At 55.8% G+C, this 13,557-nt stretch overlaps 2 protein-coding genes across 2 annotated transcripts; both read right to left on the reverse strand.

The window, feature by feature from the left end:
- Nucleotides 1-4,756: 4,756 nt before the first annotated feature.
- Nucleotides 4,757-6,444, reverse strand: VOLCADRAFT_55634 (uncharacterized protein; the record flags this gene model as incomplete). Its single annotated transcript, XM_002946094.1, has 4 exons — nt 4,757-5,066; nt 5,378-5,535; nt 6,060-6,206; nt 6,274-6,444. Coding segments are annotated over 4 exons (786 nt in total), but the record flags the coding sequence as incomplete, so codon positions are not given.
- A 130-nt stretch (nt 6,445-6,574) lies between these two features.
- On the reverse strand, nt 6,575-9,147 carry pex11 (uncharacterized protein). The gene is made up of 7 exons (XM_002946095.1): nt 9,030-9,147; nt 8,876-8,935; nt 8,697-8,792; nt 8,539-8,619; nt 8,170-8,264; nt 7,756-7,948; nt 6,575-7,356 (listed from the first exon to the last, which is right to left on the reverse strand). The coding sequence occupies exons 1-7, from the start codon at nt 9,057-9,059 to the stop codon at nt 7,213-7,215; spliced, it is 699 nt and encodes a 232-aa protein (XP_002946141.1). The 5' UTR covers nt 9,060-9,147; the 3' UTR covers nt 6,575-7,212.
- Nucleotides 9,148-13,557: the final 4,410 nt, after the last annotated feature.

Raw genomic sequence — 13,557 nt, forward strand, 5'->3', positions numbered from 1 at the left:
TAAAATTACAAATGCACTGGACATTTGGTGAAACGTTCCATGTTATTCTTATTAGAACCCTCTCGCGGGGCCAATACATGTTATGTATAACCGCTCTAATTTGATGATTCATAACTTGGTTATGGAAACAAGTTGGTTATGGAAACAAGTTGCCACCACCATAATTAAAGTTTAGGCTTACCTTTGTGCATCTGCAAAAGCTTTTCCTTTACCACTAAACCTGTCCTGCCCGTCCCTGCTTGCAAAACCTTTGCCCTACCTTGCTGCTCGAGAAACTGCTGTTAAAAGGTCTTCAGTTCAACAATTTCCTACCTACAAGGGCTGGTTTTTACGCTGTCCTTTAAAAGTAGTGGGCGCGTGCTTAAACTACCGACCCGGGTTTAATAACTGAGGCTAGCTGTAGTGGTGAGTAATGGTGGGTTTCGCATAAACAGAGTTTCAATCAGCGTATATTATAAATTGTGATATATAAAGTCCAGTACATACCTTTCAATACAATCTGGGAGCGTCTTTCTAAAATTCAGGATTGAGTTTCATTTAGCTCCTAACGGTCGGTATATTTTATGCCAGATGAATCAAACGGATATAATGGGTGTATTCAAACTGCTGCTAATCCTGATGATGTCCGTGCACGTTAAAGGTATGGTCGCGCGATCACGTCAAATCCAAAGATTGTTTTTGGAACTCTTCACTCCGTCAACGGCGTTAGATACATGCGCCAAAGTCACTTTGTAACAGTAGCCTGTGTCCTATGTAAACAAGCGCCTCGTGCATCCTCCCGTTGGATACGACAGTCCTGGATACAACCTCGCACACTCTCCGAACGTAGCAAAAGTGCACATTTTTTAGTGGTTAAAAACATTAGATGTGCTAACCATCCTGGTTCCGTTACCGCTTTCCTCTGCTCAGGTGTCCTGTCCGTAAACACAACAAGTGGAGCCTCTCCTCCGACGTCGAGCAACCAGGCGAATATGACTTCTCCCTTACCCCCGTCGCCCGTGAAGCAGCCCCTTCCGCCTTCTCCAGCGCCATCGTCGCCGTCGAGCAACCAGGCGAATATGACCTCTCCCTCACCCCCGTCGCCCGTGAAGCAGCCCCTTCCGCCTTCTCCAGCGCCATCATCGCCGTCGAGCAACCAGGCGAATCTGACCTCTCCCTCACCCCCGTCGCCCGTGAAGCAGCCCCTTCCGCCTTCTCCAGCGCCACCATCGCCGTCGAACAACCAGGCGAATATGACCTCTCCCTCACCCCCGTCGCCCGTGAAGCAGCCCCTTCCGCCTTCTCCAGCGCCATCGTCGCCGTCGAGCAACCAGGCGAATCTGACCTCTCCCTCGCCACCGTCGCCCGTGAAGCAGCCCCTTCCGCCTTCTCCAGCGCCATCGTCGCCGTCGAACAACCAGGCGAATCTGACCTCTCCCTCACCCCCGTCGCCCGTGAAGCAGCCCCTTCCGCCTTCTCCAGCGCCATCGTCGCCGTCGAGCAACCAGGCGAATCTGACCTCTCCCTCACCACCGTCGCCCGTGAAGCAGCCCCTTCCGCCTTCTCCAGCGCCATCGTCGCCGTCGAACAACCAGGCGAATCTGACCTCTCCCTCGCCCCCGTCGCCCGTGAAGCAGCCCCTTCCGCCTTCTCCAGCGCCATCGTCGCCGTCGAGCAACCAGGCGAATATGACCTCTCCCTCACCCCCGTCGCCCGTGAAGCAGCCCCTTCCGCCTTCTCCAGCGCCACCATCGCCGTCGAACAACCAGACGAATCTGACCTCTCCCTCACCCCCGTCGCCCGTGAAGCAGCCCCTTCCGCCTTCTCCAGCGCCATCGTCGCCGTCGAGCAACCAGGCGAATCTGACTTCTCCCTCACCCCCGTCGCCCGTGAAGCAGCCCCTTCCGCCTTCTCCAGCGCCATCGTCGCCGTCGAGCAACCAGGCGAATCTGACCTCTCCCTCACCCCCGTCGCCCGTGAAGCAGCCCCTTCCGCCTTCTCCAGCGCCACCATCGCCGTCGAACAACCAGACGAATCTGACCTCTCCCTTACCCCCGTCGCCCGTGAAGCAGCCCCTTCCGCCTTCTCCAGCGCCACCATCGCCGTCGAACAACCAGGCGAATCTGACCTCTCCCTCACCCCCGTCGCCCGTGAAGCAGCCCCTTCCGCCTTCTCCAGCGCCATCATCGCCGTCGAGCAACCAGACGAATATGACCTCTCCCTCACCCCCGTCGCCCGTGAAGCAGCCCCTTCCGCCTTCTCCAGCGCCATCGTCGCCGTCGAGCAACCAGACGAATATGACCTCTCCCTCACACCCGTCGCCCGTGAAGCAGCCCCTTCCGCCTTCTCCAGCGCCACCATCGCCGTCGAACAACCAGACGAATCTGACCTCTCCCTTACCCCCGTCGCCCGTGAAGCAGCCCCTTCCGCCTTCTCCAGCGTCGTCTCCTTTATCCTCATCCTCAGGACGCCGCCTGTCTCGCAGCCGCCGCCTCCTCATTCTCTAAAAGATCGCCGCCATAGCGACATTAAACAATTGCATGGCCCTGAAGGCGCTTCAATTATCAGGTATATGCTAACGTAGGCCTACCGGTCACGTAACGGTGCCCAATGACCGTGCCAGCCGAACAACCGGTAATACAGGGAATCCGTGGGTACCGTTTGTATGGCATTTGGGCATCGTACATAGTTGTACACTCATAGTTGCACTCATGTTTCCACTGCTCTTAGATCTCTCTGGGTAAGCTGGATAGGCGGCTGATAGCTGATCATCACACGAGGCGTGGAGTTCAGCAGGATGTGTCTGTATGTCTGTGTGTGTATTTGTTTTGTGTGTGTGTGTGTGTGAGCGCAGTACTAGCTTAGTATTGGAATATATACGGAACATTCCACCGGGTGTAAATACACAGGTCTTTCTGCAGGAGGAACGTAGTAGGCCTATCTTCTTTTTCAATCTTGCATTACTCTTTATTTAGTAAATATTTATTATAAATACTTTTAGTAATGTCAAGTCTCGTAGGTTGGGGACCCCTAAGTGCATTTGGCCAAGGGGGTGGATTAACCGAATGTTAACCTGCTGAAGCAAGCAGGGCATCAAAGTGCGTGTATCTTCCTGAAAGGAGGAATCCCGCTAGAGGGTGGCACGTGTGGGCGTGAGAGACGTCCCTCTCTATATACCCGTCTGCGAATATATCTAGTAAATGCAAATATGGGATTTCCAGATTTATGATTCTTAGTAGCTTGTCCAATTAGTTCGTTTGCGTTTACGGGTTTACCGGTTTCACCACAATCGGGGACGTTGGGTGGCGGCTTCGAATCTGGTGGCTGGATGCTGTCAGCAGGGTGGTGTCATCCCTGATTAGTCGGAGCGTTGGACTGAGTTCGTGTCGTATGTTCTCGTACGTTTCGTCGTGAATCTCGTACGAGAGTAACAACGTCTGCTTGTGCACCGGAGCCCCATTCGTGGTTTCCATAGAAATCTATGTATCATATGTACGATGAGATTGCCGTACATTGATACAGACACTCAGTTTGGTGTATCTTTTGTAACATACGGACAATTATGTAACATTTGGCATTTGTCAGAAGACCTTGCCAGAATGGCTTGTGAGCCTTTTATCGCTTTTGCGTTTTGCGACACAATATTGGTGATGGATGTGTTCAAGACAGGCTCCGGGTCATCATCCGCCCCAGGGCTAGGACCCATCCATTCCCTTTGGACGCTAGTCTGGGCTGATGTGCGGTGTCTTCCTTTCCTCCGTGGCTTTTAGGCGTTGTAGTATTGCCCTTGGGCCTTCGGCTCGTATGGGTAGTCTTACAGGTATGGGGTCACGCACCCCCAACCATGTAACACACACACACACTCCCTCAGCCGCCAAACTCCAAATTCCGCACCACCTCCCGCACGTCACACGAATCAGCCATCGTTCCATCCGCCTGAATATCCAACCTTGTCGTCCAATATATATACATAAGGTGCAAAACACATACATACATACATACATACATGCATACATTAAAGGGGGCCGCTGGTGAAGCTATACCACCCTGTAACAACATACATACATGAATGGTCAGCGGCTCAGAGCTCCGCATGTGTCACGATCCAAGCCAGCCGCGCCTTCTCCAGCCCCTCAAGAAACCTCAGCACCCGCACCTGGCGCCCACCAACGCCACCACCATCACCTTCACCGCTACCGCAATTATTACTCTTGGAACTTCTGCCATTCATTTCGAGCTCATCAGCCTCTGACGACAGCGCGCCTGCGGCACCTCCAAGTGCATCCTGATCATGTGAGCCCCCTTGCGGTCTGCCTCCACGGCCGCCGCCGGGATGCCGCCGTCCCGAATGCGAGAGGACGCTCCGAAACCAGCATCGCCAGGTTGGCCACCCGGCTAGAATGCTCACCAACCGAAAAGACCCACTTCTAACGAAGCCCTGCTTCCCCCTGCTGCTGCTGCAGCTGCTACTGCTGATATTATTGCTGCTGCTACTGCCGGCCGGGGTAACTCCGGGGCCAGCAAGTGTCGACCTCCTTGAGAAGCGCCGACGTGCTCCCACCAGCCCCACCTCTACCGCGCCCTCCTCACAACCCGTAAACCCACCAACTTGAATATCTGCGCCTGCCGCCGCTGCTGCCCCTGCCCCTGCCGCCGCTGCTGCCCCTGCCCCTGCCGCCGCCCCTGCCCCTGGTGCTGCCGCCGCAGACATGGGTGGTGGCCCGGCTGACTCGCTACCGAGTGCCGCCGGTGCCGCCGCCAGCCGTGCTGCCGCGCGGCGTCGCAACGCCGCCAGTGTGCCCGCATGTCGCTTGTACGACATCACGCATCGCGCAAAGTCCCAGTACGACAGATCTGGCCAGAGGGTGCGTAGGTAACAGAGGTGCGCGTGGGCCGCCTGCCACAGCAGGAAGTCCGACAGACGGGTCTCTCCTGATGTTCGAATCAGCAGATCGACGGGCGGGCACGAGGAGCCGGTGTGCAGCGCTCCCATCAACGTCTCCGACGTCACGTCGCCGGGCAGCAGCAGCCCATCGCGTACGGCTTGTTGGATTTCATGTACGGCATTCACGGATTCCTCGCTCGCCCTGTATGGTAAGGGTCGACGGGTGATTTTCCCTCGTGTATTCAGCAGTCCAACAGAACTGAATCGCTGGCGGCAGGCGGCGACATGCGTGCGTGCTAGGTAGGTGAGGTGCATGCAGCGGGAGAGTCCCAAGGGGATTCTCTTTCACCGGCGGGATGTCGGTTCAGGTGAAAGTGGCGGGGCGTCCCCATACATACGTACATACGTACGTACATACATATATACCGTTGAACTGGGGTTCAGAATGGACATATGGCAATGGTGATAATGGAGCTGCACCTGGTGGTGGTGCCGCATCGTCTATCGTCTTACGTGTAGGAGAAACAAACGTTGAGTGTCGCTCGGTGGCGAGGGAGCGCAGCGGTGCCCCGCATGAGCCGTGCTGCAGCGCCCTGTACGGCAGGTGGCGGCAGCTCAAGGTCGCCCACGATGTGCATTCGGATGCCCTCCCGCTCCGCGAGTCCGTTATCCTGGCGGGGTGGGGTGTGGGTGTGTGGGGGTGGGGGTGTGTGTGGGGGTGTGGGGTTCCACATGCACGGGTGCTTGGAAGGACGAAGTGAATGATATTGAAAGAGAGCATTAATTTTCCGAGAGGAAAATAAGAGCATTAATTAATTTTCTGGGAGGCATGGGTTTCGATACGTAAAGTGCGGAGCTCGTGCAGGTTAGGCGTCGGCAGGTGACGAAAGGCCGAAAGGGTTGCCAATCTGCGCATGTGTCGATGCCGGCCTTCCTTGACCTTCAAATCGCTGCGCGGCCCATCGCGAGGGTCTCCCACCACGGCCTCCCACATCTCTGTCCGAGGCTGAGCTAACCGGGGGTTGGGTCGTCATGGCGTCGGATGTTGGGGTTCATTTCCTTCCCCCTAACCCCTGGCCAACACGGATTGAAGCAGCAAGGCTGGCAAGGTGTAGCTCACCGCTGCTGGTACAACACGGGAGTGGAATTATGGAGGGAATGAGCTTGAAGTTGTGACCTTGAACATGGCCCGCACCTGGGCCAATTCGATGTACTTTTGCTCCGCCAGCTGCATCAAGGCAGCCACCTCGTCAGGCGAGCGCTTAAAGTTGTCAATGCTGAAGGCATACACTGTTATGTACTTGACGCCCAGCTCTATACACCAGTGGATGACATCGACCATCTGCGTTGCAATGCCTGCCGGTTTGTCAACCCCAAAGCTAACAGGAGGCGCCAGTGGCGTATTTTACCTTTCCATAGCCGTGCGTGTGTCCTGTGGCCTTATCAAGGTGCTGCCGCTCCGCATAGCGACGGTTGCCATCCATGACAAACGCAACGTGCACTGGCACTGCTCCAATCAGACCTAGGAACAGCTGGATCACAAGGCGAAGCCACACTCGCAGCAAATCTAATACTGCCATTTCCATAGGTAGGATGCTTGTTCAGTTCCAAAAGCTGCAGGCATCCGGCAGGCAAGACATTCATTTATGGAGAAACAGATTTGCTCCAGAGAACAGAGCGATTTGTGCATAACAGTTGGTTAAGACATTGCGATAGGAGCAAAAGCCAGTTTACACAGCAAATTACATCCAGCGGAATTTGAGCAATCTACCTAAGCGGCAATAAATTTGGGCAATCTATACTAAGCAAAAACAGCCTAAACTTATGATAACGGTCAAGCCCGAAAGAAGCTCCACGACCGATCGACGCATGGAGCTTTGTTATAGCTCAATGGCAATTATGATCCGACCACAGCGCACCCAATGCTTTTGCATATTGATTGGCCAGGAAGGGATAATATTCAATCCCCATTCCGCCACGTCAGTACAGACTGCCAATGTAGCAGCCAGTAATAGCAAGTCCCCCTGCGTTAGCAAGCCTCACGAGTACTTGTCCTCCGCATCGGCAACTTCGAAAGAACAGACACGACATGCGGCGCAAGACCGTATCCCCCGGGTCAGTCAATACCTGCCTTTACCCCGGGTCAGCCGCGCCGCACTCAAAAACATAGCCGACAACCACACCATTCACAAGCCTCATCACAGATGTATGTCAAGCTAGAAACAAGTGGCGCCAAAGCCAAAAGCACCAGGCCCAAAGGTTGCGCCGCCCACAAGACTCGGAGCCCAGCAGACCAACAAAATCTCGTCCAAAGACGACAATTCAGCAGACGACGGCGATGGGCCTTTTCACTGAGTCTTGGCCTTGGGTGCTGGCTTGGGGTAAGCCGGCAGCAGCATGTAGCAGTTCATTGCAGATGCCACAACGCCGAGGAAACCGACTGTGCGCGGCTTCAGGGGCACGAGCTGCAGGAGACCTGTCGCCAGGGCAGCCTGCAAAACATCATCAGCGGAGGATCCAGGGGTCAATGTGCAACCACAAAGCATGGGCAGCACGGACAGACATTCTGCTGACGCGTCAATACAAATTCAGTTCATCGAGCACGACTAAGCACGCGTCATGCATGAATTAAGGACTCGGCTCCATATCTACCACAGGAGGTTTAGTGATCACGCCCCACGTGCCTCAGAAGTTCTTACAATGATGAAGAGGGTCTCCACAAGCCAGAGCACACCACCAGGAGCTAATTCACCATCAGCAAATCAGGACGTTGCAATCCTCTCCGCATTTAAAGCAGCCTATCCTTCAAAGGTGTCCCATCGTCTAGGTTCGCCCTAAAACTACGCTACTATTCGACAATCTGGAATCCACATCGCCTACTCGCAACTTACTTGGAAGAGTGCATGGATAAGGACGTATAGGCGCTGGTTGATTTGTTTTTTGACCTCCTCAACGCGCTTGCCGTATTCCTCCTCCGTTTCGCCTTCTTTGCGCGCAACGCTGGATGCCGTGATCTGCCAGCTCTCCGTCGCCACTGTGCACAGTGAACCGAGCGCCCAAGACCAGAGCGACAGCTTCTGGTATCTGCAGGACAGGTCGCCAAAGGTTTAAACAGCGAGAATCTTGCGATTAGCATGGTGACAAACTTTCTGGAAACCACGGAAACTGTGAAGGGTGGGACATAATGCCGCGCGATTAGGGAAACATGCTAAAACCATCCCATGCAGGCGATCTGCATAATCATAATCATACGAGGTAGAACTCTCTGCATGATATACTGCATGATTGACTACATCGGCACTCACCGCTCTCCAACCTTCTTGTCAGAAATGAGACCGATTTGGTGTGCCCATACAACATGGTCGGCACCGAAGTACACCGCCATGAGCACCGCCTTCACCTGTGTGGTTTTGCAGCGCACAGCAAAAATGTCCACCGGTCAACGTTAGCCACTTGCCACCTGATGCCAACTGGGTCAATACGCACAGGCGGAGTCAATACGCACGTGCGGAGAAATCCTGCGAGCTGTGCAGTCTGCGAAGCAGAGCGTGCTCCCAAAGCAAATACGCCGTGGACACGGGTGTGTGTCTGAAAGATACAGCGAATTAATTTCATGACCATAGACGGAGGTTCGAACACTGCTAATATAGGATTGGTCTGCAAGACTCTCATACCTTGTTTACGGCCTCCAGGAGCATCGGCTGCTTCCCCGTGAAACCTGGCTGGATGAGCAAGGGTGTCACCAGCTCGAGGGGCTGCATTGCAAACCACGTATTAGTAAAGTACACAGAAAATTGAATTAGCTTGTATGCGGTGAGCCCGAGTTACTCACCCGCATGACACGGAAGACCTTGCGCGCGGCTGTCACAGACGCCTGGATTTTCTTAATATTGCCAGGCTCGCCAGCTGAAATAAACATGCACGCATACTGCAGAAGTATAGAAAAGGGAAACCACGGGATGGAGCAACGGAGGGTGCCGTTGAAGCTGTCGGAAATGCCTCTGTAAGCACCTGTATAAGCGCGGTGAGCTTGTCCTTGCCATCTGCCTTGTCACAAAAGCCCTTGATGACCTGAACATTTTTCCAAGATATCCGGCGGCGTTAAGCCCTGCTGCGACAGGCGGAAATAACTGGAAGAGCGGCAGCTCTCTGCAACAACACCTACGTTGAGGTGTTCCGCGTAAGTTGGAGACATGATTGATTGAAAAGATACACGTCCACCCACAGGATACACAGAATGGGAAACCGCTTATGTCAATTACGCTCTTTTATTGACAGGTCTGGCCAAACCTAAGCTCTTAAGCTACAGTTAACAGGCGTGCCTTGGGATATGAACATTGTGAGGCAAGACTCTCCTCAAAACATGTGCTGCAAGGTGTAAATTCAGCTTGCCGTACAAATCAGTTTGTTTAATCGTTGACGTGGAGGTCGGTGTCGTTACACAGTCGGAGGACCACAGCAACACCGCAATGTCCAAGTTCCCTTCTATGTGAAGGAATTTGAAAACCGTTCCGCATACCAACTGTCATATTAAACCCTAGCCCCCACGTACTTCCTGCGAAAGCCTAAACCCCACGATCGCCAGATGCGCAAACTTCTTAAGGTCTAGCGTAATCCATATCGAGAAAAGCATGTCATTCTTCTGCACCGAAGGCAATAGTGCCAACTCGTCCAACTACGCTTTTTCAAAGCTTCAGTGACCCGGTATTGGGCTAAGGCGACCAATAAAATCTTGCTCAGCAATCTGGCCATTGCGCATAATAAAAACCCACTGATGGCACTTTATTTTCTGGCCATTGTCGAAGGTGTGCACGAGCTCATAGCCGATGTGGGTTAACCTCCCCGAAATGTCGATGCTCTCGCACCTGCAGCGTCGTGGGGACAACGGAACGAAAGAGCCTCGCAGCGCAACAATACGGGTTCTCCTCAAGCTGGTCAAGCTCTTGACCTCCCATCCTCACACATAGCCTAAGACCGCGCATGTGCCTTACCTCTGGCCATACATAGCATGCATATCCAGGAACCCACCAGGGATTCACGCGCCACCAGCCCAATCCCTCCTCTTCGCCGTCCTTCCCCCAGTTCCTACCCGCGAGATGTTTCACTCCTTCCCTTGCCATTTCACCACGATCCCAAAATCTCAAGACGCGCTGGACTACCCACCCGTCCACGGGTCCCTCAAATCCCACACAGCCCAAATCTCCAATACAGAGGACGACTTACACGAGCAACACGTCGCCATCCTCCGTGCAGTACATCTTGGTGTTGCTCCTGCCGGGCTTGACGTCGCGGCGAAGCAAGATCGTCACCGTCGAGTTGTCCTTGTTGTATACCTCCTCGTGCGTGATCCGGACGCCTAGCGGCAACGTGAGACGCGCCTTTAAGATGATCTGGGTATCGGACTCTCGAAACTGCAGAGGGAACGTCCAACAAGGCCACCATAACGCCATAAGGGCAGAGGATCACACGGAACAGGAACACCAATCCAGGGCCTCAGTGCGGAATAGAGAGAGAGAGAGTGGCAGAGGAAGTGTGAGGAAGGGTGGCGGAAACGAGGATGGCAAGGCGGCCAAAGAATGCCCAAATATGCACACCACACAACAGCAGGAACGATATGCTCCATACAAAACGGTGACCATACGAAGCTGTGTGTATTGCACACACACTAATCTTCCGTTACATACCAAACAGATGCCGTACCAGGATGCCCTTGATGCTCTCGTGCGCGGTGCGTGCCACGTAGTTCACTCCCAACGCCGTGTCGATGGGCATGGGGATGGGGGCGGACAGTTCGGGTATCTTGGCCCAGTAGCCGGCTATGCCCGTCACCTTGGGCGACGGAACGTAGCGCGTCGTCGGGTCTGCATGGCCGTACCGGTACGGCGGAAAGAAACCCGTGTCGTTGACGTGCAAGGACCCCGCGCCAAAAGGAGAAGAAAGAAAAAAGGGACGGGAAAGAGGAAAGGTCGTGTTGCTCAACGGTTGTAAAGAGTGAGGCAGGAAAGAGGCCTTGAGTGCATTTTCCTGAGGAGAGGTGTGTTTGTGTGTGAGTGTGTGTGTGTGTGTGTGATCTCTCTGGATAACGCGACCCGGGTGTAAAATTGTGTGTTTACACACACACGCACACACACGCACGCACACACACACACACACACACACGCACACACACACACACACACACAGACACACAATAATGCCGGAGGGAAGCCCGTGCGGGAGAGCCCTTCAAAGCCTCTAGATAGAATGATTAGGCCAAGGATAGACACGTGTGCACGCGCGCGCGTGTGTGTGTGTGTGCCGCATGGCGCCATAGCGCCTTTACTACAGCTTCCTCGCTCCCCCCCCCCTCCTCCGCTTACCCATGCCCGGGATCGGTTTCTCCGGAACCCAGCGAGGCCGCTCCCCACCCAGAAGTGCGCCGGCGGGGAGGCCGACAGGCGTCACGACGTCGCGCGGCGTCGTCGGCAGCGGCAACGGCACCGCCGCTACCGGCGCCGCGTCGGCAACGGCCACAGCGGCGTCCATGGCCGCGGCGGCCTTGGCGGTGCCGGCGGTGCTGTCTGCGGCGGCGATCGAGGTAGTGCGGTGCGGCGCCGCCAGCGCCGGAGTGCTGAACTGTCCCGTCAGGGCGACATCGTCCGGGGATTCGGTCGGTGGTAGTGTCGGCCGCCGCGTCGCTTGCGGCGGCGTCACCGGCAGAGCTACCACCGGTGGAGCTGAAACCTGTTGATTGTTGGGTTGGGCAGTGCGTGGCGGCGTGGAGGCGGCACCATTACCCTTTTTTCGTGAAAACGTGAAAAAACGTGAAACAAACGATGATGCGCAGGATGATGATGACTTGATGAGAGAGAGGCAGGAGGGGCGACGGACCGCACCTCCGCTTTGGGGATAACGACCGGGAAATCCATCAAGTCCGCCACGCGGCTGCGACGTGGCTGTGGCGCGGCAGCGGCCTCGGCGGCGGCGGCGGCGGCAGCCTCCGCCATGTTGTACGGCACCTGCACTCCGCCCATTTGCTGGTCGCCGGTGTGCAGCGCCAAGGACATCACGCCGCCAACAGCGGCGGTGACGCTGCCGCCGCCGCCGCCACCGCCGCCACCGCCGGCATTGAAACATGATACGATGGAAAAGGATGAGGCGACGCTTCGGGCGTCGTACCAGTCCTCCTCTTGAACGCTACCTGAAGGGGTGTAGTTGTACGACAGTTGCAGGGTTGGTGCTTGGTGGTTGGGTTTTAGGGTTTTTACCCTAACCAATCAACCAATCTCCAAGCAACCCCCCGTTTCACCAACCAGCCCCCTCTGTCCTCACCCCCCGTGGCAGCCTCCTGACAGAGCTCCTCAATCATTTCAGCTTTAAAACTCACTCCACCACTCGTTCAGTTCAGCATCACCTCATTCATCCGCTCATTCAAGGGGCTCTTTCCTCAACTCTTTTGTTTTTAACGACGTTCTGTAATGCCATAGTTAAAACGTAAACGTTCCCGCCAGCCAGCTTACCAGCTGTTCCGATGCTCGACAGGCTCTCCCGGCCCACGACCATCCGCTCGTCTACCGACGGCCTTCCCTCCGCCGCCACTGCGCCGCTGGACCCCGTACGGACCGGCGTTAGCCGTTGCGTGCGCTGGCCGCCGTTAAAGCTGCCGCCACCGCCGCCACCGCCGCGGATGACGACGACGGCGGCGCCGTCGTCGTCGGTCTCGGGCCGCGGTAACGGCGCCGCCGGCGCCTGTTTGGCGCCGCGGCCGTTGGCGTTACTTGTACTGCTGACGTCGTTAACATTGGTGCTGTTGCTGCCGTCGTACCCGTATCGGTCACTGTCGTGCGCGCTATACTGGCCGTTCGGTTCGCTCGGGCGAGTGCTGCTGCCGGCTGTGGCGGCGGCGGAGCTTGCGGCGCAGGGGACGTCGGAGGGGGATACTGCCGCCGCACGGTTCGGCCCTGCGAAAAGGACAAAGACGGACAAAGACGGACGAAGACGAAGAAGAAGGATGGGGGTAAAATGGTTATCTGAATCTGTGGAAACTTGAAACGAACGTGAACAGGTCTCATCGCTGATTAAGGAATGCTTCACCAGTCCAGTATGTAAGAAGTAAGTGCCTTCATGGAAGCATTACCGCGATTATGGGCCTTCTTACTTACTCCAAACCCACCCGCTATTCGTCAGGCTTTCTTCCCGTTGTTCTTCCCCCAAGCCCACTCCCCTCCCCCCCTCTCCCCCTTCGCGACAGGAGAGCACCAGCACCCAATGTGGACCAACATCTCTCTTCAGAGCGTCATCTGCGCCGACCTGACGCCCTCCCCTTCCCTTTCTTCACCTCCTCCAACTCCCTTTTCGTAAACACACACACACACACACACACACACGCATACACGCGTGCACAATCTCGGCCCTTCCCCTCTCCCCCTTCCGCTCCCCTTCTCCTCACTCTTTTAAATCTTCCTCTTCACTTCTCCTCCCCCCCTTCCTCTCCCCTCCCCTTCCTCTCCTCCCCTCCTCCTTCTCCTCCTCAGCCCCACCGCGAAAGTACCATTGTGCTGGTGTGGTCAGGTAGCCCGTGTTGCCCTGACTGCCTGACTCAGATCCCGAGGACGAACCTCGCTGCAGCGGCGCCTCCTCGCACACAGGAGCCGTCTCGGGCGCCGCAGGGGGAACACAACCGCCGCCGCCGCCGCCGGTGCCGACGGTGCCGC

The sequence above is a fragment of the Volvox carteri genome (assembly GCF_000143455.1).
Source record: "Volvox carteri f. nagariensis unplaced genomic scaffold VOLCAscaffold_1, whole genome shotgun sequence".
NCBI lineage: Eukaryota > Viridiplantae > Chlorophyta > Chlorophyceae > Chlamydomonadales > Volvocaceae > Volvox > Volvox carteri.